Genomic DNA, 27056 nt, shown 5'->3' on the forward strand with positions numbered 1-27056 from the left:
GCAGAGGTATAAAAACTTCTGTGTTTCAGGCCAGAAAAGGAGGCAGGCTGAAGGAGGGGAGTCTACATGGATTCACCGAGAGAGTCATCATCATCCAGAGATAAGGGCAAGTACAGATCCTGCAAACAAAAAGGAGCAAAATCATGTATCAATTCACAGATGAAAGCTGCAGTTGGTAACATTTATGAAAGGTTTTTGTGATTTTTGCTGAAACTGTTCTGAGAGTAATAGATGAGATAATCTGTGAAATCATCATGTTCCCCTGCATCCTCCTAGAGTTCCTAAAGACATCTGCAAGATTTCACTGGGCAACGAAAACCAATCAGAGCCCGGAGACTCTTACATGGTGTTAATTACTGCTTGTGAACTAAGAAACTAGGCAGCGGGCGGCCGGTGGCACAGTGGTTAGAGCAGTCCCTCCATGTAAAGAGGCTGAAGGTCCTCGACTCCGACCTGCGGCCCTTTGCTGTCTCCCCCCCCCCTCTCTCTCACCACATTTCCTCTCTATTCTATATAATAAAGGCTTGAAAAACTGCCAAAAAATAATAAGAAACTAGGCAGTGCTGATCAAATATAAATCAAGATTGTGTTAAAACTTTCTCATCATAACAGGATTTTTTCAAACATTATCCGTCTCGTGTACTGCTTTCAGGATACTGTGACAGTTTCAGCAAATATGACATTTTCATAAAATTTACCAACTGAGCCTTTAAGAGCAAAGCAAACGATGGAAAAAAAGAGGCAAAAAAGAAGGGAGACAGGTGTGGGTACCTTTTGCTTGTTGTTGAGGCCTGGACTGTTGGGGGTGGAGGTGGGGGAATGCTTGGAAATCGGGGTGGAGAGCTGGCTGCTGGAGCCCGTCCCGTTAGCTGAGAGAGCCCACAGAGGAGAGGGAAAGAGGGAGGAATAAGGGAGGAGGAGGAGGGAAACAGGACAAAAAGAGGTAAACAGAAGTGTGGATTGGAAAGTGTGCAAGAGGCCTGAACCTCTTTCATTGGCTCTGGAGAAAAGTCATTCCTGAACTGTGGCCTCATTTGGCTTCAGTGTAGGGGGACGCTGCTTTCGGTCCAGGTCTAGGTGGCTGACAAGCTCTCCATTTGTGCGATGACATTTTATTCGCTCACTCTGCGTCCTGCCACGTTGCTAGGATCCCTCTGTGTGGAACATTGTGTTTATATCTGAGAGCGGGGCGATGCGATGTAGTTGTGTGTGTTAAGTGCTTTAAAAGAGTTTTTGTCTATAAGAGATGAAAAGAATTCTGAAGACTATGAGCCAGATGGCCAGTGTAAATTTGAGCCAGTGAGTGTTGAAAAACACAATGCTTCGTTGTTAACCAACTTAATGCCACTGGCTTCATTTAACCACTCAGCCCGATTTACAAATGTAGACTTTACAAGCTGTTTAAACACTTTAAAAAGTAACAAAACCTGAAATCACAAGTCCTATTATCTCTGGACCTTTAAAATCAGTATATCTAAACACGAGCGGCTCAACACGCTGAACAGAGAGCGCAGCTGTTTTATTTAGAGACCCTTCAGCTGCAGCAGAGCCAGAGAAGTTTCTCCATATACAGCAAGGTCGGAGTTTTGTCTCTAGACTTAATGCATTTGAGAGATTTATTCATCCTCTGTAGAAAACTCATTCCAATGTGGCGATATTTAATTGAGGATCACTGTGTTTTATTGTGGGCTTTCATCGCGAGGCCACGGCAAACACACTTCCAATGCATTCAGCTCAGTTCAACCAAGTGAACTCTAATGCGAGTAGTTTTTCAGATGTCAGAGGCTGAAGTGCTGGTGAGCAGGCTAACTGCTCTGTAAATTAGACATATTTTAGACTGATATAACATACTAGAGAATGAAAGTCTGCAGTTCAAGGCAAACCTACTGTTGAGCAATGATGCAGTACTTTATAGCTTCTCATGTTCGATTATTATTTCACGGTCATGTGCTTTAAACAGATCCCTGAATCTCTGTATTTCAATAGTGATCTTAATAATAACAAAAAAATAAATTATAAATATTGTGCAGGTTCTGTGTATGTGGTGCTTTGAATTCATCCAAAGTTTCAACTGAAACATACAATAACTTAATGAATATGTTGGGCTTTGTATGGTTGTCGTTTTAGGAGCTTTGCGGTCCTTAAAGATTTATTATTTCAACCTTACACAGAAACCTTCAAAGCAAAAGATGTGGTGCATGAGAAATAGAACATACAGCACATAATAAAAGTAACCTTGGTAACACTCACCAATGTCCACCCACACACCACCCTCTTTTGTTAAATATCATCAAGTACATCATCCCAGAATACTCCTCCATGACTTGTGTGTTATTGGGTATTTTTTTTCATCATCTGTTTTTGTCGATTGTTTTGTTCCGTTTTTTTACACTATAACACACAAAGAAGTAAAAAAAAAAAAGATTCCAAGTTGTTATCCCGGTGAACATATGCGAGTCACGTACGTTTCCTCTGCTCTGACCCCGTCCTCACCCTGCTGACCTCTCAGGTATTACAGATGTGGTTAATACTCAACACTTTACTGCCTCCCCAGCATGTTGGCCAACCATCTGCTGTTTTAAAGGCCATCAGCCCCATCAGTAATCAATAAAATATTCAAGACTGCTGAAAGACTGGAGGGACCCTGCTGGGCTGGAGACGCCAGCGCCCCCCATCCACCCACCCTTCCCCACCTATCACGTAAAGTGGCGTGAAACAAGAACTGCGGACTATCTACTCTGCATTTATCCTCGAGGGGATTTAACTCACCTGCTCTGTCTTCCAACTGTTGGATAAACACTATCATACTGCGCATACTTTTACAGGCTTTAAAAGGTCCCATATTATGCTAAATTTCAGGTTCATACTCGTATTTTACTAGAACATTATTTTTCTCTTGCTTTCTCTGTATTCACCCTGAAAGGCTGTGTTTTAGTGCCTGTCTCTTTAAGACCCCCTCCAGAAAAAGCCCAGTCTGCTCTGATTGGTCAGCGTTTCCAGGTCTTCCGCATCTGACTCTCTGCCTCTCTGCACCGCCATCACAGCAACTATATATAGTAAAGCTGTAACATAAAGACGGTTTCTGAATACAGGCTGTGTGCATTTCTCTGTGGATTGAGCGGTTAGATACTTTCACAGTATTTATATAGCACCTCCACCTGATTTGTAATTTCAAAATATATATATGGGACCTTTATGTGCAAACTCTGTGTGGGTGTGCCATCATGGTTGATAGCAATAACCAGCAGGAGAATTACAGTTTTATAAAATGCATATTTATCAAACACATGCATAACTTGAACTGGTAATGTGAAGTGTGTTTTTTTTCCTTCAGTGTTCCCAGTTTATGTGAGGGCTGTCAAAGAAAACTGCTTCTTTTTTTTTGCTCATGCCTGAACCTGATCAGAAGTCATGACACCAAATGTTCAGCCAGCTAACTGAGCAGCTAAAAGAACTCAGACAGCACTGCAACAAAGAGGTATCGCAATGTTTTCCGATGTTAAAAGCTGTTGTTCACATAAAAGATTTAAGCACAAGCAGGCACCAATGTCTCTATTATGTCCTATTGCCTCCTGCAAATTATAAAATGTTTAAATGCCTGGTTATCAAACAAACAGCTGAGAGCTGTTTACACTGTCTTTGTTTACTTTTCTTGGTTTATTCATGGTTTTTAAAAAAATGAACCTGCAATAGCAACATTATTCTAATTAACAAAGGCTGTATTTTTTACTATCCCCTTTCTCAAGTATTAGAGGGTGTTGTAGTGAGATTAAGGAGCTCATGTCATTTGGACACCCCCCCCCCCCCTTTAAAAACAGAGAGGAACGTAGATTTGAACTCCTCTGCATTTTGTCAAATTTCAGACAACAAAATGCAAATTATTGTCATACAAAGTAGCAAAGCATCTCTGAAATTAAGGTCAAAGGTCAATGTCAGCTACAGAGCAGCACCAGAAGCTGATCGCCACACCACCCTGCTGTCATACAAGTTCTTTTATACATGAACTGAAATTACCTACTTTTATTTTTCCCTCTTTGTTCTGATTTATAGAACAAACGGAGGTCAGTGTCTGCTGTACTTTCAAAAGGAAGTGCTGCAATGTGGGTGAGATAATAATAATGGTCTCACTTGATTCTGTGGGAGACTTCATGCGCCTGATCGGGCCGGGACTCTTAACTGAACCGCGCTGAGCTTTGGGTGCCTTCATCACCCTGCATTCTGTGGAAAGAAGCGGAAACAAAGTCAAGAAATCATCGCATTTCCCAAACTGAAAGAGTGAGCTGCATGTTTTCATATAGCGAGGTTCCGTCCAAAATATGATCGGAAAGCTACTCAGAATGTACAAATGATAGAACTTAGTTAGGCAAAGCTCTGCCTAGATACCACATAGCGAATAAATACTAGGGGTAAGTGATCAAATGTGTTTTTTTTCTGTTATTTGGGTTAACTGATCTTTCAAATAATGACTCTAGTGTCATCATCTCATACTTTACTTTTGCTTCTACAGTAATAAGCAAACTGAATGACGGTATGTAACTTGACTTATTGATTAATGGAAATAAACTGTAAAACAAGAACGTGAAGGTGAAGCAACTAACACACTGGACGTGTAGCTTTAACAAACCAGCAATGTAGCTGCTGTGATCCTGAACCAAATAATTTTCTTAATGCTCGCTCATTTCTCTAATTGATAAATGGCTTTAACTGACTCATCACAATGGCAGTATGTTGCTTCCCTTTTGCACTTGTATTATGGGCTCTTCTAACAACACAGAATCCAGATTTGCACAAGTGCGGTAAGGCGACAGCAATGAGCAAGACAATTAGTAACAGGTTGATAGGGCTCTGGACTTATTATTGTAAATCAAACCTCAGTAATAAACTAAATGTGTCCCTGGCACTGAGCAATGAACACTATTGTACTGAAAGGTGGTATTGTTGTTTTGTTTTGTTTTATTATTAAAGTCAGAGTTTGACTGCTGGTGTTTAGACCATAGACTGTATAAAAAATGGACGTAGCCTCTATGTCGAGGTCCATTCTCTCCACCTGATCCAATCGTCCTCTCGTACGGGAGCCGCCATCTTGTCAGACTTTGACTTCGCCTAATTTCCTCTTACCAAAAAAGGTCATTGATATACCTCAGAAGAGAAGTGAGGGCCAGCGGCTAGCTGTCACTCAAGAGGCTGCGGCCCTTATTATTCATAAACTTTAACCTCTGATAAAATAAAAACTAGCTGGTATAAAAATTCACCCCCCTCAGTGTTGTCATGGAGATATGACCTAAATATACAGACTAGAGTGGTGTTTTTTTTGTTACAGGCCTTAAATAGGTTTAATTATGCCATGACAACGGCCTGTTTAACATGGGGGGTCAATGAGAAATGTCTCTATTATGAAACCTGCCCCTCGTGGACACTCGGAAAACTGCAATTTTTGGCACTTCCTTACTGAATTACCCAGGAAGTGGCTGTGGTTGGGGCTTGGTTTAGACGTTTAATATTTAAGGAAATGTTGCTTCTTTTGTGAAATGGAAGAAAGGGGTTGTAGAAAAGCATGTTCATTATCTCAGATACCAAACCCAAACTGTAAACACGTTGCTTTCTTTGTAGTTCTTGTTTAATGGATATTATTCAAGAGTGATATCTGTTGCTTGTCAATTTGCATATGTATAGCAGTGAGTGTTTATAGAAATCATATAGAAACGTATGCACTATATTCTGGGTCATTATATTAATCAGGGTAGACAGACTCCAGACAATGCTGCGCCACCCTCTGCATCTTCCCCTCTGTTTGTACTGTCAGGCTCTCTCTTTCCTCCCCCCTTCCCTCTCTCTCTTCCACTTTTGATGCTAATTATACTATCTGTCCTTCCTCCGTCTCCTGGGATCACACCACGTCTGTCTTCTCTCTCTTAACCTTCACACACTGCTGGATACAGACTTGCATTCATGTGCTATTGCTTGCAAGGTGTGCCACCACACCGTTGACACTGCTTCAGACTGGCAGCTTGTCGGGTCTACTCAGTGGTCTCAAAATAGCCCCTGGTCTACGTGTGCAGATTCCCTCTCAGCTTCAGATTCTTATTGTTGCTGCAGGTACACGTCCTCCTCTTGTCCATCACAGTCTCGTATTTAAAATAAGGAGTGTGAAAAATAACCACAAGGGATTTAAATCTATTTTTGGTAATTTTGCGAAACCAAGTTCAAAAGCGAAACGTACATTTCCATTTCATCTCTGGTACAAACAAAGTATCGAGCGAACATTTCAAGGCACTTGTGTCTCAGATTGTTGCATATACTGTGTGTATATATATATATATATATATATATATATATATATATATATATATATACACAATCTAAGAGCTGGGGGATGCAGTTTATTTTTGGTGATGTTGGGCAATAAAATCTGTAATCTTTTATCATACTGTAATTCAAGTGTTCTGAGTTCTCTTGCCTCTGTTTTCAGGCTTTAGAGAGAGGCTTTTATTCCGTGATGGGAGACTTTTGCCAATCACAAGTCCTTTCAGAGAGAACTTTCCTATTGGCTCAGGATAGAGAGGTAGAGCTATAAGAAAAAGTCTCAGTTTGCTTTAATTTTTTTTTTGCTTTTTACCTACTGCAGTTAACTCATTGGAAACACATAAAAGGGTCCCTTATCATTTATCCTTGTGTGGAGAATTGCCCTTCAAAACATCAGGATTTGACCATAATTCCACCAGAGTGATCAGTGTTTTTCCATAATGTAATGTCCAAGCTATAGATCACAGACAGGGCTATCTCCTCATCTACTTCTCCTCTACTCCACTGAGACTAACTCTGGATGTTCCAGACTCAGCCATTTTGTTTAGTAGTGCCCCAAGGTTATTATAGACTAAATGAAACAATTTAGCTTTGGTTCCGTTGGGGGAGTATGCTGAAAGGACAGGACCAGATCATTATAAATGCACTGCCATCTCCAAACTACTCAGATTTGACAAGGAATTGACGGGACAAGACAGGAAGAATAGCGCATGATGACAAATCAGCCGTGTATCAGCGCTTTGTTAAGATTAAAAGACATTTAGAAGATACTGAATGATTCGAGAAAGGGGACATTAGGAGGAAGTGGGTTGTTAAAAATAGGGTTTTCAGGTCTGCAGGGAGCAGAGAAACTGTGTGAGAGGATTGGTTATACATATCCTCTCCTCGACTTCTCAGCAGTTTCAGCACCAACAGATCAGCTGGCCTAAACCTGTCACAGGACAGATTAATGGCTCTTCTTCTTCCCTATCCCTGCTGCCGGCTGCACATCACACACCTTTCTTGGCCTCCCTCTCACAAACCTAATTTTTCTCCTCACAGTAAACAAACACACAGCTTTGTGTATGAATAGTATACAGGTATTAAATCAAAATACAGACATTAAAGTTCTCACAGCTATATAGTTTAATTGTCTTTTGCCGGATATCGCTGCATGATTAACATGGTTTTATAATAATAAAATAATAATAGATATACAATATAATATAATAATAATAAAGTTGCACAAAGTTTACAATCTGTTCACCACAGTTTCTAACTATGTTTATGATGTATAAGACGTACTCAGGCTGTCGCGCTCACCGTTCTCATCCAGAGAGAAGTCGTCCTGGGCGTAACGGAATTTCTCTGGTCCACATGCAATGAAGACATCGTCCTCACCAAAGAAATCTTGAAGGCAGGTAACCTGTGAAGCAAGAAGACAGAAACCTTGAGATCTTTAATCGTCTGGCAGCACTTTGTAACAAGGAAAGAGTTTAAAGTAATGCAAGCATATTTGTGAGGCTGTCCTTACAACACAGCATTAGCATGCTAACATGCTCACACTGACTATGCTAAAATGTTGATGCTAAACCAGTATAATGTTTACCATCTTAGTTTCTTACGTTAGCATGCTAACATTAGCTAATTACCAATTTACACGAAAGTACAAATGAGGCGGATGGAACATCATTAGCATTTCAAAAGAGAACCAAATACTGGACACATTTAAATTTAGACCTAATGATGGCGCTAGATGACAGTTGAAGGCTCACGAAAGTTATTATCTCCGCCAAGGAAATCATGCTTTCAGTTTGATTTCTTTCTCTGTTTATTAGCAGGATTATGGAAATATGGACTTACTGGTCCAAAATTCATGAATTGCTGAAAGGATGTTACATTGGCTACGGAAGAACACATTCAATTTATACAGGAGGGGAACATGCATGTGTGTACCAAACTCCATGGCAATCCTAGGGATGGGAATTTATTTGATTTTATCAATACCAGTGCTAGTATCCCTTGTGCTTACCGTCCCGATTCTGTATCGTTTCCCTTATTGATTCTGATCAATTTTATAAAATAGAAATATGTTTCAGTATATCGCTGATGTTTCCACGCTTACTTGAAATCATTTATCTTTCTTCTTTAAATGAAGTCACACTTTGAGCAGTTTCTTCCTCTCTGCCATGAGTCATTCTCGTTGCAAGTTTCCAGCAAGTTTCTCCTTTTTTGACAGAAAACGTGCTGGTATCAATAAAAGGGATTGATATGATTCTGTTTCCAATTACAATTGGTCTGCGGTTCTCAACTGGAACCAGTTCTCAACTCCCCTCCCTAGGCAATCCAGATTTACATTGCCATGCGTAGAGCTGTACCACTAACATGGCTAAAACTATCAGTTTTAAATGCTAATCAATGCCTTTAGTGCACTTACTGAAAGAGGTGCAGAACCCAAGCCTATGCAATTGCAAAGAGGATTATCTGTTCATATCATCTGATTATGCATTATGCATTTATTTTATTATTATTATTCATAATGTAATAAAGCGCATTCAAAATGCTGATTCAGGACTTAGTAAAATTGTAATCCATACAAGCATTTCCAGCATGAAGAGGCATTTGCTAATAGCTGTGAGGAGGACGCACCATGAATGACATGCACAGATTTCATGACAGAAATTAAATAGTTAAATGTAGGTTACATTTTATTTGAAAGAGGGGATGAATTCTGTAAACACACAGCTGTGTCAGCCAAAGGATTTAGTCAACTTTAGGTAGCAGTAGGCCACCTTTGTGTTTTACTTGTCATGTTAACACGCCTTTAGCCACAGTAGGGGCATCTAACAAAACACACAGGCACAAAAAAGCCCAAACAGAGAGTATAACGTTACACATTTGCTGTAATGTTTAAATGATTCAACTTCCTTCCCCAGGGTCTTTTTCACTCTATAGCAGCTGTTGACACAATATGGCCAAGACAGATGTCTTTGGGCCACACCTTCTCCTCTGCTCTCCATTATACAGGCGCCGTTACCAGCTCAGGCACGCCTATTAAAGCCATTCAACCTAAAAGCTGTGTTTCCCCTTGGTTGGTTTCTTTTTTACTGGTGCAGATGAAATTTGTCACAAAGCATCTCAATCTCATCCCAAGTTTGCCTTTCAACACTACATGACATTTGTTATTTCCCAGTTGAATTACTGGATCAAGTCAAATTACCTAATTGAACTACCGATGACTCACTCTGTCTTTATTCACAGGGATAATCTTAAGGCTAATTTCCTAAAGACACAAGATTCTCACTGACTCAAGACTTTCTTGCCGGTCCTTCTGAGGAGGTCCATGGCCCGAAAGATTACCCCACGTTGGGCTGTTCGCCAGGGTAGTCAAGATGCATCATGCTTTCTTTTGTGATACACATCCAAACTATGAGCTGCAGATAAATTGGGAACACCCCACCCCTGCAGCTGCCATGTTGATTCTCTGTCCTGCTAGACAAGCTAAAAGTGTGTGGTGGTGACTAGCTGGCGAGGCATCCAACAGCTGTACCCCTCTCTGTGTCCCGCAAGATTCCCTGTATACAGGCCTGAAAGATCCCTGCTGAGGTCCAGAGATGGTGCTTTGACTCCAGGGATCAACATCTAATTGGTTTTTCCGCCTAATTTAAAAGGCTGCAAATGTAGGTTTTCTTCCGTGGTCATTATCAAGAGATTAGATACATGTTACTTTCATTAAAATGTTGTGCGGCCATGAGGGCACCTGACGGTTAATCATAAGATGGAGGTATTAGGAAGTGCTTTCCCCCCACAAGGCCAGCAGGTGGAGGGGAGGAGATGGAGTGGGGCAGGAGGGTAATGGCTAGTCCAGTTTTAATAGCTTTAAGAACAGAGCTGATTAAAGGGATAAAGTGTTTATCCAACAGACTGTAACCCTAATCTCCTTTAACAGAATCTCCATTTGAAATGATGACTCTGTCCTCTGTTGGTTTTGGACTAGTTTATCTTTTCGCAGTCTATCTGCCCATTCACCAAAGAGGAGATTCAACAGAAATGCCTCGAAACAAAGGTGCCGCTTGTTATTTTGTTTTTTTAATATCAACTTTTACAAACAGAATCAGGAAAACATAACACGCTCTGAGAGAACCTGGGTTTAACCCCATGTTTCAGAAAGCATCCATCCTTCTTAAGAGTCCTTAGCAAAACACTGAACCCTTTTAAACAATCCTAATCCTATTCTCTCTACAGGGTGTCACTTAAGATCCTCATTATCTGTACAGTTACAGTGCAGATCTTTGACCAGTCCTCTTTGCATCATTAAGACCACAAATAATTCATGTTCAGTGTGTATCCAATGTCCCTCAAACACTCCAACTATCACCAAACCCCGGCCTGCATGTGCACAACCTTCTGACTAATAACATTATCATCCGGCGTTTGTTTCTCCTCTCACATGGGATGCTTATCATGTGTTAATTGTCACAGCAAATTTTGGCTCGATATCTGTCTACAGGCGATAGAAATGTTGCGGAAAAAATGCTCTGCTATGCATAGGATCAGATCAAATGTAAAATGTCAGAGTCCCTTTGAAACATGCTGCAGTGAGGAAAAGGGCAGGCCAGCTTGGAAACATTTGGATATAGGTAAAGAACCATCAGCTCTCAACTTGAAAAGGTCAGTCAGCTGCGTCATCAGACCCACCTGGCAACAGTATCTAAAGAGGACAACATGAGAAGACGTGTCAATCATTCTAAAGATTACCAGAAGCCTTGTCATAGTGTATTTACATATCACACATGCAATGCGCACATCAGAGTGAATGTTAATCTAAATATATATATATTTTTGTGTTCATTTGAGGAAGAAGGATGTGGTTTTTCTGAAAAACTGGCTCTTTCCAGACTCCAGGTGTCCCCCACCCTCTGGCCCACCAAGCCCATCCCTAATCTGTGCCTCACCAGCTGTCAGGACCACATGACCCCCACAAAAAAAAAAGAAAGACCAACCACCATCAGCTATGAAGGGATCCACCAACTACAGCAACTGAATTATTCAGAGTTCCTTTAGCCCGACTCTGGCCAATCTTCCACAGGCCACAGACGTTTCATTGGGTCACTGTAGTAGAGTGGTAATAGAGCACTCTGTAATTCTGAACTTCCTGGTGAGAAGAAATTAGTTTCTTCCTGCGGTGCTGAACAAACAGTTTTTCCATTTCAGTATGCTTAACAAAGACCATCAAAACCTTGAGGTCAAAAGGTAAAGTGAAATTCACAACATGCTATAAAAGTTAATATAATTAATGCCCCATGATAGCAAATTTATCCAGTATCATAAAAAATAATTGCATGTTATAAATAAGGTAGAGAAGCAGATAACACATCTGCCTCCTCTGCTTGCAGAGGTCATATTTCACTGTAAATGGCTAGTACCAAAACCACGGTTTAATAAATTACACAGTCGTTATAATCTTGGATGAATAATGCCTCAATATTTTCTGTCTGACATGTTATATACTATTGTTTGAAGGGAATCATTCTAGGTATAGTCAAACCGTTTCAACCAATCAATCTCAACATAGTGTAAGTTGATCTGCCAAACAGCATTTCCTTGCCAAAGCTTGTGTGTTAAGGGGAAACAGGAAACATCTCCAAATAAATCTCATGCATCCTTTTGTCTTCTACATGCAGCTGCTTGTCTTCAGCTCATCCTTTCAGCAGCACAGTTAGTGCAACAATGAACGAATGATTCTCCAGGCCCAGTATCTGTCTCATCTGACTCCACACAGCCATGTTAATTGATCTCTGTGCAGAGGTAAAGCTGTTCAATTTTGCGTTATGCCGTTTTTACTCAGTCGTGACTCATGTAATCAGTACTTATCTGACCAGCAGCAAAGGCTTACCATCTCGGTTAATGAGTCAAATGGCCACTCAGCAGAATCAAATATGACTGATTACATGTATCTGCTTTGCTCTGACAGACACCATAGAGGAGTAATCTCAGATCAGTTTAAGGCAGTTTCCTTCTGTCCTTCAAGGACGTCTTATTACGGTGGTTTTGAACTGACTGCAGCATTTTCTACTCTGCCATGTTCTTTGCAGACATGGTGTAATGTGAGCAAATTAGCTTTTATTATGTTATATAGTGTAGAATCAGTATAACTGAGCTATGTGAGGGGAAAATGAATTATAAACTAGAATTACTGCTTTGTGGTTGTAGAACAGAAGCTGTAGCCATGACAGACAACGCTTCCAATATGGATGTTGCTGCTACAGTTTCAAGGTCGGCACCCAGGAGTGATGTCACCGTGCCTCTATCATTTTCATTTTTCTTATTATCATCCTGGGCATTGCTGCACTTTTGGCCCACTTGGCCTAACCTGACTCTTGCCGGATGAATTTCGTTCCGCCTTGCTTTCGCCTTGACTCCCCCTAGCTCCTCTCAACCATCTGGGAACGCTCCATGGGAAAGTGATTTCAGGTTGTTAAGACAATCAGGACCACCGGGCGGGGGATTTATAGATATGACATAGCGGAGAAGCGACTGTTGCGATTCAGACAACAACGGCGGCTTGCATCGAGGAAGCAGGCGTCAACATCAATGTTGCCGTTTCATCCGTGTTGTCCAATCTAGTGAATATTTCTTCTTTAAAAGGACAACAGAGAACAGCTCTGAAGGCATTTGTTGGTGGAAACGATGTTTTCGCCCTTCTCCCGACATTGCGTCGCTCTCATTAGCGTCACAGGTTGGTTTCGATGTGAGTGGTTGAAGTAGCACATCAATAAAGATGACAAGTGGACAAGTGGTTTATCCAATCATAAGCAAGGATTTTTAATAAAGCCCAACCTCCTGAAATCACTTTCCTATGGAGCATTCCCAGATGTATGAGTGAAGCAAGGAGGTTACACTTGGCCACCATATCTTAGACCTTACAGTACAAGCCTTTAATATTTATATGTATTTTTCTACCGTCAATTGTGTTTTATTGTGTGCTTTTATTATATGTACCAGGAGTTCTTCATTTCGTTCGCTTTCATGTATAACATGTTCTGGAGTGACAATAAATATTCTTATCTACCAATTCAGTTTCCATTTGTTTTCACACAAATGTCTAATAGACAATACCAAATTGTGTCATGACTAGCATAGGTATTCTTGAATTATGGCCAAAAATGTGTTCTGTGAGGTTACCTGTGACCACCAAAATTCATCCTCCAGTCCAAGTGGACATTTGTACCAAATATTACAAATGTGTTCCTGAGATGTTGCGTTAATGAGTGTAGGGCGGGCAACATGAAAACATAATGCCTCCGGTCACGGCTGTCAAGGAGGCATAAAAAGATAACGGCAGAAAAAGAGCCTTGCTTTTACAAACCCATGGGGAAACTCCCACACCATTTCCTTCACTGTAGGCACACAGACCTGATCAATATCAGCGCCTCTGCACGGAGTGGAATATTCCTCCAAAATACACACAGCGTCTCCATTTTGTCCATTTCAACCAAGGGTTTCACAAACAGTACAGAAGTATAAAAGGCAATCATAGCAGCTTGTCTGCTCTTGTAACAACATCCCAGTTGATGGATATAAGGGGGAATAAAATCAAAACCAGTAGATCAAAATATAAAGATAGACAGGATTTAAGCATCAGCCGTCACTTTGCAGTGGACTGTCCAACTAACGATGATTATAATTGCTGGTTGCCTTGCTGACCTGTCTGTGACTTTGGTGCACTGGTACATTGTCTGTCTGCGACTGTAGGAGCACCACATGCATTTGGAGGACAGATGAGCCAGTTAGGCAGCAATATCTGCACAGTCATGGGGAGCAGCTGGTGCCTGATGTTGTTTCAACACCACCCCTCCCCGACCCTGAGGAAACAGGCTTTCCATTTGGCTGACTGATGTGGTCTTAGCATTATTAAATTGTGCTTCTCCCTCTTCCTCCGAGGTCATGCTTACTTGTTGATGAGGTCCTCATGCAGGAAGGGGGTGGGGGGTTGTGAGGGGATTCAGGCACAGAGGACAGATACAGGCTTCCATGCCTGCTCGAGATGCTTCATCATGAGGACCACGCCCCTCTGTCAGACGGATTGTCTGCCTCGGTGTGTGTGTGTGTGTGTGTGTGTGTGTGTGTGTGTGTGTGTGTGTGTGTGTGTGTGTGTGTGTGTGTGTGTGTGTGTGTGTGTGTGTGATGTGGCTGCAGTGAGCTGTGTTGACGGGCGAGGTAGAGAGAGCAAGCAGGTAAGACCCAATGTAAAGAGCACACTCAGCGTATTACAGCCATTGTCACAAACTGAATCCATCACGGTGGAGCTTATTGCCATGACAACTGCTTCTGCAGCATGGCAAAGAGCAGGCAGGCTGCAAGAGCACTGATAACCAAGAAAAAGCAGGCTTTTCTTCCCCATTACCGGATGTATTTTGGTCGTTAAGAAGCCCTAAACCCATGCCTGTATCCATATCCTATTCAGTGAATAATTTCCTACCACGTATTATTAACTTTTAAAGCAAATAGGAATCTTTTGTTCCACGACAATAACAGTGTGACCTTGTGCCTGAAGCATCCATTTCTTTTCTTCTCTCTCTTTGTTAAAAATCTTTTTTTTTTTTAAAAAAGGACTTCAGATTCAAACCTAAATTCTAAACCGGGTCAGAATAATGGGCACTCAAATCCCTTAAAGAGGGACTCACACAGCAACTGAATGTAACTTACATATTGACATATCTCACAAATGATTATTTTGTATTTAGATCTGGCATTTATTAGACAAAATCCCTGCCAGAGTGCAATTCAGATGAACAAGGGGATCTCAAATGCAAATCAGAACTATTCTCCTCGGCTATCAAAAAAGAATGAACTCAAAATGGCTGCCAGCAATTAAACTCTCTGATTAAAAATGTAGCCTTTAGAAGCAGTCAGGACAGACCACGGGGAGGCACGGGGGAATGATTATTACCCATCAGCGAATATAAAATGATCCTAATTTGCTTTAAGAACGGAAAATGACTCCTGAATCCAGTGGCCCCACCCTTCCTGATTGAAGTGAAAAGCACCAGCGTTTGAGGGGAAAATGGGAGCGATTTTGTTCACACCACTGACAAAGAGAGGAGGGCAGGCTGTCTGAAGCGCAAAGGGGGAAAGGATTGATCAAGAGTGAAAATTTGGCATTTCAAAAATACTAGAAAAAAAACCTGCATCACCTTTCATCTAAGCCTCAAACGGATCCTTTAAAACTCTACATGCACACAATAGTCCACCGTGCTGCCAGTTCACACCCAGTTATGGAATGTATACAGGTAAAACAACATGGCATGATTTCTTTTAAACCAAAGGCTTGCATTGATGGTAAACTCTCACACCCACTACAGGATGTGGTATCTGACAGACCAGTCCACACCAGCTGGGCTCTCTTTGTGCCTGGGATGTGGTCTCCTAGCAACCAGTCCCAGCAGCTATCGCAATGGAATGGGAAGAGGAGGATCGGCGCAGACTCAGGGAGGGGCGGGCACTGCATCAATATCGCTTCTACCATATCACCTCCACCACAGAGCATGCAGCTGCAGTGTGCCTCTGCACACAAAGACACCACAATAATGTGTACAGCATTGCTCACATTTCCGTGCACTGCAATGAAACTGGCACGAGTCCAACGGCAATGGACATCATGAAATAATTCATCTGTATCAGTGATGACAAATGAATCAATACGCTCCGATTGAAACAGCTACCATATGGGGCCTATTAATTTAATTTTGTGGAAACACATCATCATTAAAAATGCATGGAGAAAAGGATGGCAAGAGGAACCACAGCCCAACCACAAAGATAAAAACACTGAAATATAAAACAAAAGTTGTATTATAAAAAGGGGATTATAATATATAACAATATCCAAACATCTTAGCAAGTGTTTCTGTAAGAAAACCAGTTTGAGACCTTGGGGCAGCCAGAGACCAGCACCCCAGAGAGAAAGCATTAAATTCCCCTATCTATCATTTCAGCGTACTTCCCCTCCTCCAAGACGCATGTGATTCCAGCCTTGTTAATACAGAGGAAATACATCTGAAGAACACATACAGGAGCTCAGCAGGGCACGATCCCCAGTCCATCTGTAATGAATTATACAGCAAAAAGGTCCCCACAGGAGAATTAGCCAACACTTAACCATATCAAAGAGAGGACTGAGGAACAGATGTCCTTGTTCGTATCCACACATGCTTTTTTTTTCTTTTTACACACTTGCTCCACATCCCCACCGCCATTAATTACTGACTCACATTTGTCTGGAAAGCACAGATATTTGATCTGTGCAGTCAGTTACAGGTGTGTGAACATTGCAATTATCAAGAGAAAAGTTATATTTCAGTGCCTGCGTTTATCTGCAACATACATTGGATCATGGTCGATATGTTTTTGTAGTTAAAAGGTCATACACTACTGCCCAAAAAAATAATATTTACTGTATGACCCTTTAAAACTGCACTCTATTTTGTTTATTATTTATGACTTTATAAAGTAGTACACAGGTTGAAATAAATGACATATTAGTCGGTCCATCTCACAGACCTTTCCACAGCCAATAAAAGTAAACTAAAAAAATAAAACAAACTATGAATAAAACATGTCCTGTTAGTTTAGCCGGTGCGTTGAGAAAACAGTCCTCTTCCCCAGGGAGTGACATTTAAAGCATGTTGTGCGGCTCGTATGGATCTTTCCATCATTTTTGTGCTTTTGTTTTAGCTAAATTTACAGCTGTGTCCCAATACACAGCAGTCTGCTAATCTCACAGCAAATCTTTATTGGAGGTATTGGCCTACACAAGAAATGCACTTTATTATAACAGCAGTATGGAATTGAGGGGAAGCTTGAATGTGACTGTTGCCCAGCCACTTAATTGTCTGAGAAGCAAAACATGTGAGAGCATTTTCTTGCCTGCAAGGCCTGTAGCTGCTGCGCGACTGCCGCTTTTTACCATTTCTCTTGGGGAAACCATAGTGGTAAACTAAACAGAAGACAGAGAGAGAGTTACGTAGAAGGTAATGAAACCTCTAGAAATAAAAAATATATCCTGTTGGTAAACAAATTAGGTAGCTCTACTAACAAGGTTCCCTGATTACACTCAAGCACCTTTAACATATGTACTGCAAACTTGAGATTATCTAGACATTACCCGGTGGAGCTGTATATATGAGAACATAAATGTCCAAATCAGTTGGATCAGACATCAAAAGTTGTTTACCCTCCCAGCTCCCTTGTACAAAGTGTGTGTAACGTCCGATGATGTGAGAATTCACGGCGAGTGAGTGGGCGCTTGATGATATTTCTATCACGCAGCGCAATGTAACCAGAAGAATACAAACATCAGAGGGTGAAGAAGAAGGGTGAATTACGACCACAACGACAATGTCTAACTTGAGAGCCGACTTCAGGGACATCTGTCGGTAAGGGTCGACGTCAAAGTTGTTATTATCTTTAGTAAATAAGAAAGCATCAGACATGGTGAATCTCCTGTTGTGTGCCACATGTGAATGGGTAACTTCGGACAATGCCCCGGACCAGATTCTTCAAACAAACACAGATCTGATGTCAATGCAAGTTTCTACGATCCACAGCCAGCAGAAACTAGTTGTTTCTTCTTATGGGGATTTCAGGGCCCCCATTTGTGTTTGGCTACAACAGCCAATAGGATCTGTTAAATGAACACCAGAGAATAGTCAAGGTTGCTTGAGACACTTTGCCCTTTATTCTGTGGCTTCTTTTGCATCACAAAAGAAATATCTGCATTTTGATCCTCATCATCTCAAAATGAGAATTTATGGTGAGAATCCAGATGTTCCAGTTTCTTTGAGAGATTGACTGTCTCTAGGACTGTCTGCTGACAGGAAGCAGATCATTTTCTTTTAAAAATATTTTAGCCGCAACCTTAGATGTGTCTCAGCAAGCCAATTTTAAAAAAAGAGCTATATCTACCGGACACATTATGTCCAACTTGAACTCTCTGTGCAGGAAAATCTTCATATGCCACAAACATTCATATGAGCAAAGTAGCATTAAAGCTTTTGGACTGTACTGAGCTCAGTGAATTTCAAGGATTACAAGTTGCCTGAGTAGAGTAAGTTTATTAGCTTCAGTGTCCTAGCTGACTTTTTTTTCACATTAATGCAAAAGGTTTTCTGGACCCATATTGTCACCGTTTTACTAATATACCAGCGTGCACCATCCTAAATACTGTACAGTGACAATGGGGACAAAATGATCAAACAACAATGCAGGGCTCGGCCCTTTGTACACTTCAATAGCGGTGGAGGACAGAACTTCCCAGGATGTTTGAACTTTTCAATGACCGATTGACTCCAAGCCTAAAATCCTACTTCCCAACAAAGGCTGGTGGACAGGATACTAATGACCTGAACCACAAGACAGGAGAATATGGGGCCTCAGACAAGAGACAGAATAAAGACTGCAGACAATGACGATCATTGTGTACAGAGGTTGTTCTCATGGATGCTCGAGGTTCTCATGGACCTGATTTCACTGCTGACTGAAGTGAGGGTAGGAGCGGACATTTTGTCCTCCTACCTACTGTGTCCATTTTGAAAGTGCATGACATTAAACGAAACCACCAAGGCACAATGCAATTGTGTGTGTGTGTGTTTGTTTTCTGCTTTTCTTTGAACCTGATACCTGGCTTGGTGTGGGTCTATATATGAATGATGAACTGTCCTCAATCCTGAACACAAATTTTCCTATTGGGTAATAGGTAATTTTCCTTTGTTCCCTATATCTTGCATTAAACAAATGTAGACAAAAAAGGCATTAGCAGCTTGGCGCATTTGGATTTTAGAGCGTTAGTTTTTCATATTGGTTTGCAGCAGCTTGTGAGCCAATGTCTTTTGAGAGCATGATGTAAGCTGGGCAATGGCTAAAAGGTGAGACATACCTGCTTGCCGTCAAGTGTGTAGATCCTCTTGACCACGCCGCTTTCCAGTTTAATGGCCTCTGTGATGTCAGTGAGAACCTGCTCAAAGGAGTGTGCCGTTTTCTTATTGAGCAGGACACGCACAGCCTTGCGGGGCTTCACCCCACTGCGCATCACCGTCACTAGCTTGGGTCGAACAAAGTCCTTGCCCTCTCTGGAATCGCCGGCAGCTTTGGCAGCAAAGGCCTGCTTCTGGCTTGCTGAGGCCTTTACATTCACGGACCAGTTGGGGTTGACGTTCTTCGTGTAGTCGACCTTCTTGTAGAGGTTCTCTGACGCACAAACATAGCTTTCCCCTGTGACGGCAAAGAAAAATTGGGTTAGTGTGTTGTAACACACTCAACTATTCAACTCTGACACCTGAGACTCCCAGAGGCGTCCACTCAGAAACATTTGAACCCTGCAGGAACTAGAATGATGAGATATCAAGATCAGCAGGGGAAATCACTGGGCTTTCACATATTGGATTTGGTCTGACATCTAATGTCACAACAAAAAAATATTTTTATCTTTGTTTACGAAAATAGCACATCCTGCAGATGGTGTCAATAAGGCTGTTCACAGACAGGCTTTGACCAACCAGATTGGGTCTGGGGAGGCATGTTGTTATTGAGTTTTTGTAAGTGTTTTTGACCCTTGGATCACCACAAACTAAATGCAAAATCATATTGACGGAATGGCAGGAGTCTCAGGATTGGATGTCTAAACACAAGATCTTCAGTTACTGGTGGGATGATAGGTTTCTGTGATTTGAAAAAATATTGGAGCTGGAAACAAACTAAGATTTAATGCTAACGTTGATTATACTTTTTAAAAAGGTATAAAATTCATATACAATGAGAGCATTTCGTTCATAAGACATCTGAAATAATGGAACAGATACGTTGTTTTTGTGCTATTATGAACCATGCTGTAGCTCACACTTGCATGTCTTTGTCTGGTGTTGAAGAAAAAAAAAGTTTAAACTTCAAAGTTCTCCCATGAGACCAAAGCACGGATCAGTCCAACAACACCTGCTTCACAGCACGCACTGACAGTAACAGCGATACAGTAAAGACAGAGAGGCATGCAGCTCTTGGCTTGGTTAGACTTGAACCATCATGATCATCCTTCCACATTAACCCTGTTGAAAGACTGGCCTGGCTGTCATTTAGGGCTAAGCAATCCTTTACCATTTTTCAAAAGGAGAAAATCTGTCTTCAGTGAGTTAAAATATTCTACAGCCTCATCGCAAATGTACTTTTCCTTAATTGGTCCGTCTTCATCCAATTCTTTCAATCATCTTTCATTTTCATCACCATTTATTGACTTCCAGACAGGGAGAGGCGTTAAAGTGAAGGCAAAATGGTGCAGGAGGAGAGAAAGAGAAATTTGGACAAAAGGAAAATCCAGAAGGCAACAATTAGGCCAAATGTGGAGAAATTACAGCAAAGACAAAGGCACAGAACAGGATTACACAGTGCAGAGGAGATTGAGCAATTAATTATATCCCACAAGAGGAAGCACAATGAAATGCCCTCCCAACCACCCACAGTGCTGCCCCCTCTTTATACACACACATGCAGAACAGCAAATATGTGCTCCTAGCTTTCCTAAGCAGCTCAAGGAGCAGAGATGACATATCATTTTGAACAAATGAAGCTGCAGTTTGTCTTCTAGCTGTACCCTGAGTTCACTCTGTCCACCTCATCCCACTTCTTTAGAACGCTCTCCAGGACTTAAAGTTGGGTTCATTTAACTTGTGAATTATTCTTGAGAAACACCTGATGACTGGAGATCGAAAATTTATGTTGCTGCATCAAGTTTCACTGAAATATGACTTTCCTCAGGCAGAACACTGCATGGATCATCTTGTCTGGGGCAAAGCAAAGACTTTATTCAATAACCAAAACAAGGATTTCACATAATCTTTGGCAACTTTCACAACATAAATCAGTAAGCAACATAAATCACTTCTCATCCGCCTTTTGGTGCCAAATATAGACTCCAGCAAACAGTGACTAATACTATTTCCTCTATCAGACAGAAGCACAAAGTGATCAGTCACAGAATGAAATCATTTGTTGTGTAAAATATCTTGACTGCTGAATCCAAAAAAAAAAAATGAAAACCTGCAACCAAAAACACAAAACATGCTGTTTTAATTGGGATTTCCACCCACTGTTACTATGAATGCTGATGTAGAGGCTTGACAGTAAAAACTCACTTCCAAATTGTGACCGGAGGTTTCTTTAAGGAATTAGATGCTAATGTTGTCTGTTAATGAACCATTTATCCCACGCTGAGCTGTGGAGAGCGGACTTTACAGCAGCTCAGTATGAACCCTGCGAGAGTCTAAAGCTAGACGCCCAGAAACTGAGACCACTGAGTCTAATTAAGGCCGAGACAGAAGACCTGCTTTCAGCTTTACAAGCAGGTTCAAGAACTCTTTGGAAGCACACCCATGAAATATAATTTCATATGAGTAACAGGTTGTGTTGTTATTGATTTTGAGAAGGTGGCTGTTTTTAAGAAATTCTCATATACATTTCCTCTTAAAAGCCAAACAACAAACAGCTGAGAGAAGTGGACCATGTCGCTCGACTGCCCCAAAGTAACCCCTCAGATTAGAAGTCGATACATCATATTGAAGAGATTACACAAGTCTAGACCGAAAAGATAAGACTTCTAATCTCAGAACTGGAAACGTTATGCTTCTAAATCTTCTCAGCATAGAAACTGACTTGCAGATCATCTTCAACATGGTGGCTCGTCTGGCTTACTGGATGTGGAGTTCTGGAATAAAGCCTGATATGCGAGACTACATGATGGTCCACAGTGTCTCGGTTTGTACTCACTACACGAGCTCTACTGGAGAACAAAGGAGCTGACAATCCAAACGATCCCTCATCTCATGATGCATTAAATCAGATATATTAAGTGCTTGGTGCATCCTGCTAGATAGGCTTACCTTCCTCTAGTTCGTCCATTGAGCTGACCTTGCGTGTGCCATCAATACTGAAGATGAAGCGGACACCTTGTGGCAAGTTGATGTGGTCAGACAGCGAGCGTGTGAGGTCAGCCAGGAGCGAGTCAAAGGTGCGGAATCGGTCGTTTGCCACAGCGTACACGATGCCCTTGAAGTAGCGGTCTCCGTTGCGGTAGAAGCGCACCTTTTTGGCTTTCTTCTCGTTGGTGAGGGCCTGCAGAGTGCGTGTGCGGTAGAAGCTGCAGTGAGCGCTGTGGGTAGGGCTGGGAAGTCCATTCAGGCGGCCGCCCCGAGGAGTACGAGATGACTTGTCTCGCTCGTCAAAATGTCCAAAGTCTAGCTCCATGACGACTGAAAGTTGAGATGGTTGTGACAGATGTGCGGTGGTGGTGACCAGCTCCGGAGAGTCTAGGGAAAAGGAATACGATGTATGTTAAGTATCACAAAGTAAAATACTGCAATAATAATACAAAGTTGTGGTTCACTATTCTGGCTTTTTCCAAAAACATAGCCCAGACTGTTTTAAAAAACAGGAATAAATAACATCCGTACTAGGTCTGATTAACCATATCAATCTAATATCCTCTAGTCTACTAAGACCGTTTCTGCTATCCCTTCTAACCTGGATGACTTCACTATAAAACAAGATAAGCTAATCTCTAACCTACACTATTCGTTATAAGTTTGGGTTTAATTAGTTATTCGAGGCTATAAAATGGGATAAAATGTCATCATTGACAGCTGTGATTGACTTGTAATTGTTCGGGCGGGTGTATGGGCGGGACTTCGATACTGCCCAATCACTACTGCGCAGACTCTGGTTGCAAATAACAAGATGGCAGCGTCTATAGTGTGTCACTGTTTTACAGAGGGAGCGGAGACGTTTTGTCCATCTTTATACACTATACTGGTCTATGGTTTGGATATGAGGAACAGAATATATATTAATCTACAGTGATGGTAATGGTTTCTTCTGTATACAGGTAGACAATAAATAAATAATTTTAAGTGAGACTGAAGGACTGGTTCTAAATACTGGTCGTTAGGCTCAGGCTAAATGTGTCTGTATTGAATGAAAGTGACTGACCACTTCAAAATTGTGCATGTGCATATAAGGATTCGTCACTTCAAAGTAATCTTTATAGATTAGGATGATGAATATATGATTCAAATAATGTATATTTTGTCAGGTATGAAATGATTAGACTGATTACATGGCAAACATAATTAATAAGGTTTTCCAATGGCAAAGATTTGATTAACAAATCACAGAACATTGTAAGGCTATGAATATAAACACACCAAAAACAAAGTGTATGCTTGAAAAGTTGGATTTACTGTTAGCCAGAATACACCTATAAATGGCTTAGACTACTGTAAACGCATTTATGAATTAAGATTAAAATCCAACCTCTGCTTTTGGCTATACTACAGCGCGAGGCATGTCGTACATATGATACGTCTCCTCTTCTGTATTCTGCCTACACACACACACACACCTGTGAGCAGTTGTCTCATTTGTCTGGATGAAGCAATACCTGGCATAAGGCCAAATAATAACATTCAAAGTGCTAAAAGTCCTCCTTTGATATATCATTTGGAAACAAGTGTTGTCTAGCAAATGCTGTTCCAATGAGTTAATCCAACAAGCCAATCTGCTCAGGTCAGTCATGTCAGGATGTGTCACATGAGGAAGACGTTCTGTATTTCTTTCCTGTTGTTTTTATGTCCAGCTGTTAAAATGCTGACATTGGGTCCAGTGTAATGAAACCCATTCAGTGAAGAATGTGATCAGATATTCAATTCATGTCAAGTTTCACCACATTACGACTGAATTGGAATCTTTCAGGAGGAAGAAGGAAAATGTTAATGCTGTTATTTGTTCTAAAATAGTGGGGATTTGAATGTTACAGGATATCCATAGTTTCTGCTTCCTAGAAATTATGCAAAAGATGCATCTGTTCAGCCAACAAACAAGAAACCACTTATACTGTGGGTTGGACTGGCCGAAGCTCAGAATAGCTCTGCATTTAAAAAAGGACTGGTCTCTTCTTGTTAACCTCCCACCTGATGACCACAACGCTGCCCTCAAAAGCCACAGAAGTCATTGAACCATACCTTTCAAAGTGATACACACCCATAACACACTCGCACCCACCCACATAAAAGAGGAAGTTATCTGTGCCCAGGTCTTTTGTCAGTCTAATTTTCAAATATAGTGTTCTTAAAAAAAAACTGTGTGATCACATCCTTATCTTTTAAACATCGTTTGTCCATCTGTTTAGTAGTTTGCTTGAGTAGTCTTTTTCTTCTCCCAGTTTGACCCAGTGCTACTCTACTCTGTGCAGACGAAAAATAAACCTTTCAAACCCTCGATCGCTGTAAAAGTGTCGGTAACGATGACACACACACACACACACACACACACACACACACACACACACACACACACACACACACACACACACACACACACACACACACACACACACACACACACACACACACACACACACACACACACACACACACACACACACACACACACACACACACACACACACACACACACACACACACACACACACACACACACACACACACACACACACACACACACACACACACACACACACACACACACACACACACACACACACACACACACTTTTGTCTGAGGCATAACGCGGTTCGTTTCTTTGAATGCAGATAAAATTCTAAGCAGATAAATCAATTAGCTGACAGACAGGAGATTAATCAGCAACTTTTTTACAATCAACTCATCGTTTCAGTCATTTATCCAGCAAGAAATGTCAACTCTTCTCTGGTTCCAGCTTGTGAGGTTTTGTTGAGGATGCATGTAAACTTAATCTCGTTGTACATAGGTTTGAGGACTGCTGATGAGACAAAACATGATTTTTTTCCTTTGTTTTAAGGATTATAGGGAATCTTTATATGGGCAAGGGAGTTAAAAAGGGACACTTCACCATTTTTAGATATTTTACCAAGCAGATCCACTTCAGAAGATCAATAAGTTAAACAATTGTTAGTTGCAGCCCTGGCATTGGATATCACTCTATATCATGATACTGATCTCAAACATAATCATACAGTTCAACATCTAAGTGAATATTTAATGTTAAAAAGTAAATAGAATCTCCTCAGAAACTTCTAGTGGCCCGTTCACCATTTTCATCTGATGCATGAAACAACATCTAAGGCTCATTTGCTCAAATTATTTCTAATCCTTCATTGTCCTCTATAGTTGAAGGACCTACATTGTGCATGTAAATATACATCGCTGTATAGGAGGACCACACTGATAAAACAGAGGCCATTAAAATAGAATCATAGAAAACGTGCTGCCGCCACCCATCCATGTGGAGGGGCCCTCCAATCTCCTGTTAACCCCTGGCTGTGCTGCTGACTGAGGGTTTTATGACAGGCAGGCTGATAGGGGTGGGACTCATGGGGGCTCCTCAGCTGACAAAGGCCAGGTTTCAAGCCCATCTGCCGCACTAATGGGCAGAGCTAACAGTGACCCTTCCCCAGTGGAGCATCAACTAGGACAGTCCATTGTCTCAAAACAGGGTGCCTTGCCTTCAGAGTGACATCACCATCAACGAGGCTGCTCCTCATTCTCCAGCATGTGTGCAGAAAGTACAGCAAAATTATGACATCCAGCTTTACACCATCATCAGCTCTTAGTGGCTAATTTATACAATAGAGACTTTAATGGCTGAATATTACAAAAAAAAAAAACACCACCACAGCTGAATGAATGCATGTTCTCCAAAAATTAAAGCCTGTTCTGAGCATTATTCAGCACTGCAGCAACATTGTGTGATATTTTTGGCTGGCTGTGCGCTCCTGGCTGAGCCACCCACACACCACCCCGGTGACTACACACTCCTGACACACCAGCAACCTCAGTCATCTTCACACAGAGCTGGTCCACACACGGCCATCTATCTAGGATCACCACGCCGCGCAGTTAGTTTTAAATCACAGTCGCAAAAGGATGAAAGCTAAAAGTTTCCACTCTTCTCATTTAGGATGAATGAGTGTGGCCACATGCCAGTGAGCAGCGGCAGAAAATGCAAGTTTTTCTTCAGAAAAAAAGGAGGGGGTTGGGTGTGCGCACACCTACTCACAATCCACCTGCTCGGATCTGAAAACCTGACATTATTACCTCCACGCACAAAAACCTGGCATGTCATCTCAACTTCCCCACTCTTAATTTAAAAAGCAACGTCCATTGAATTTCTCCTTGAATCAGAAAAAAGTCTGTGGATAATCCCAGCCAGTAAACGGACTCACCTGCGTCGCTGCTTGCGGAGAGAAGGGTGTGTGTATGTGTGTGAGGGGGGGGCAGTGTGCGTGTGTGAATGTGTGAGTCGATGCTGCTGCAGGATAGCGGCACGCCGTCTCTCCCTTCGCCTTTGTCTGCTTCAGTCTGAGCCGAGTCGCTGCGCCTGCCTCACTGGAGGAGCCACTGGGTCCTAAAGCCAACGAGCGCTGACTGGACCCGCCCACTGTGGAAAGGCTGAAGGTACCAGTCAGAGTGGGCTGTGGTGAAGCTCATAGCAGTCTCACCAAAGGTAGTAGGTGGACGTGCAGGGCATTAAAGGAGGCTATTACTTACATTTATGGGTGAAAGATGAGAGAGCCTATTAGTGTGGAAGCCCATTTCCGTCAATGTGACTGACCCTGTAAGTGATTCGTACCATGGTCTTAAATAAAGTTGGATTGGATTGGATGGTCTTGGTGAATTATGGACTGTGATTGGCTGCAGGGTGAACATGACAGGTCTAAAGGACACATCCTAAG

The 27056-nt window shown here is 41.6% G+C and overlaps 1 protein-coding gene across 1 annotated transcript; it reads right to left on the bottom strand.

The window, feature by feature from the left end:
- On the bottom strand, nt 1-26657 carry LOC310957079 (neuronal migration protein doublecortin-like). Its single transcript, XM_083927507.1, has 7 exons — nt 26547-26657; nt 22209-22634; nt 19220-19554; nt 7588-7708; nt 4129-4218; nt 772-869; nt 1-119 (listed from the first exon to the last, which is right to left on the bottom strand). Exons 2-7 carry the CDS (start codon nt 22570-22572, stop codon nt 63-65), a joined length of 1065 nt encoding a protein of 354 aa, XP_083783633.1. The 5' UTR covers nt 22573-22634; nt 26547-26657; the 3' UTR covers nt 1-62.
- Between the last annotated feature and the right edge of the window lie 399 nt (nt 26658-27056).

Source organism: Echiichthys vipera, assembly GCF_963691815.1.
Source record: "Echiichthys vipera genome assembly, chromosome: 14".
Taxonomy (NCBI): domain Eukaryota; kingdom Metazoa; phylum Chordata; class Actinopteri; order Perciformes; family Trachinidae; genus Echiichthys; species Echiichthys vipera.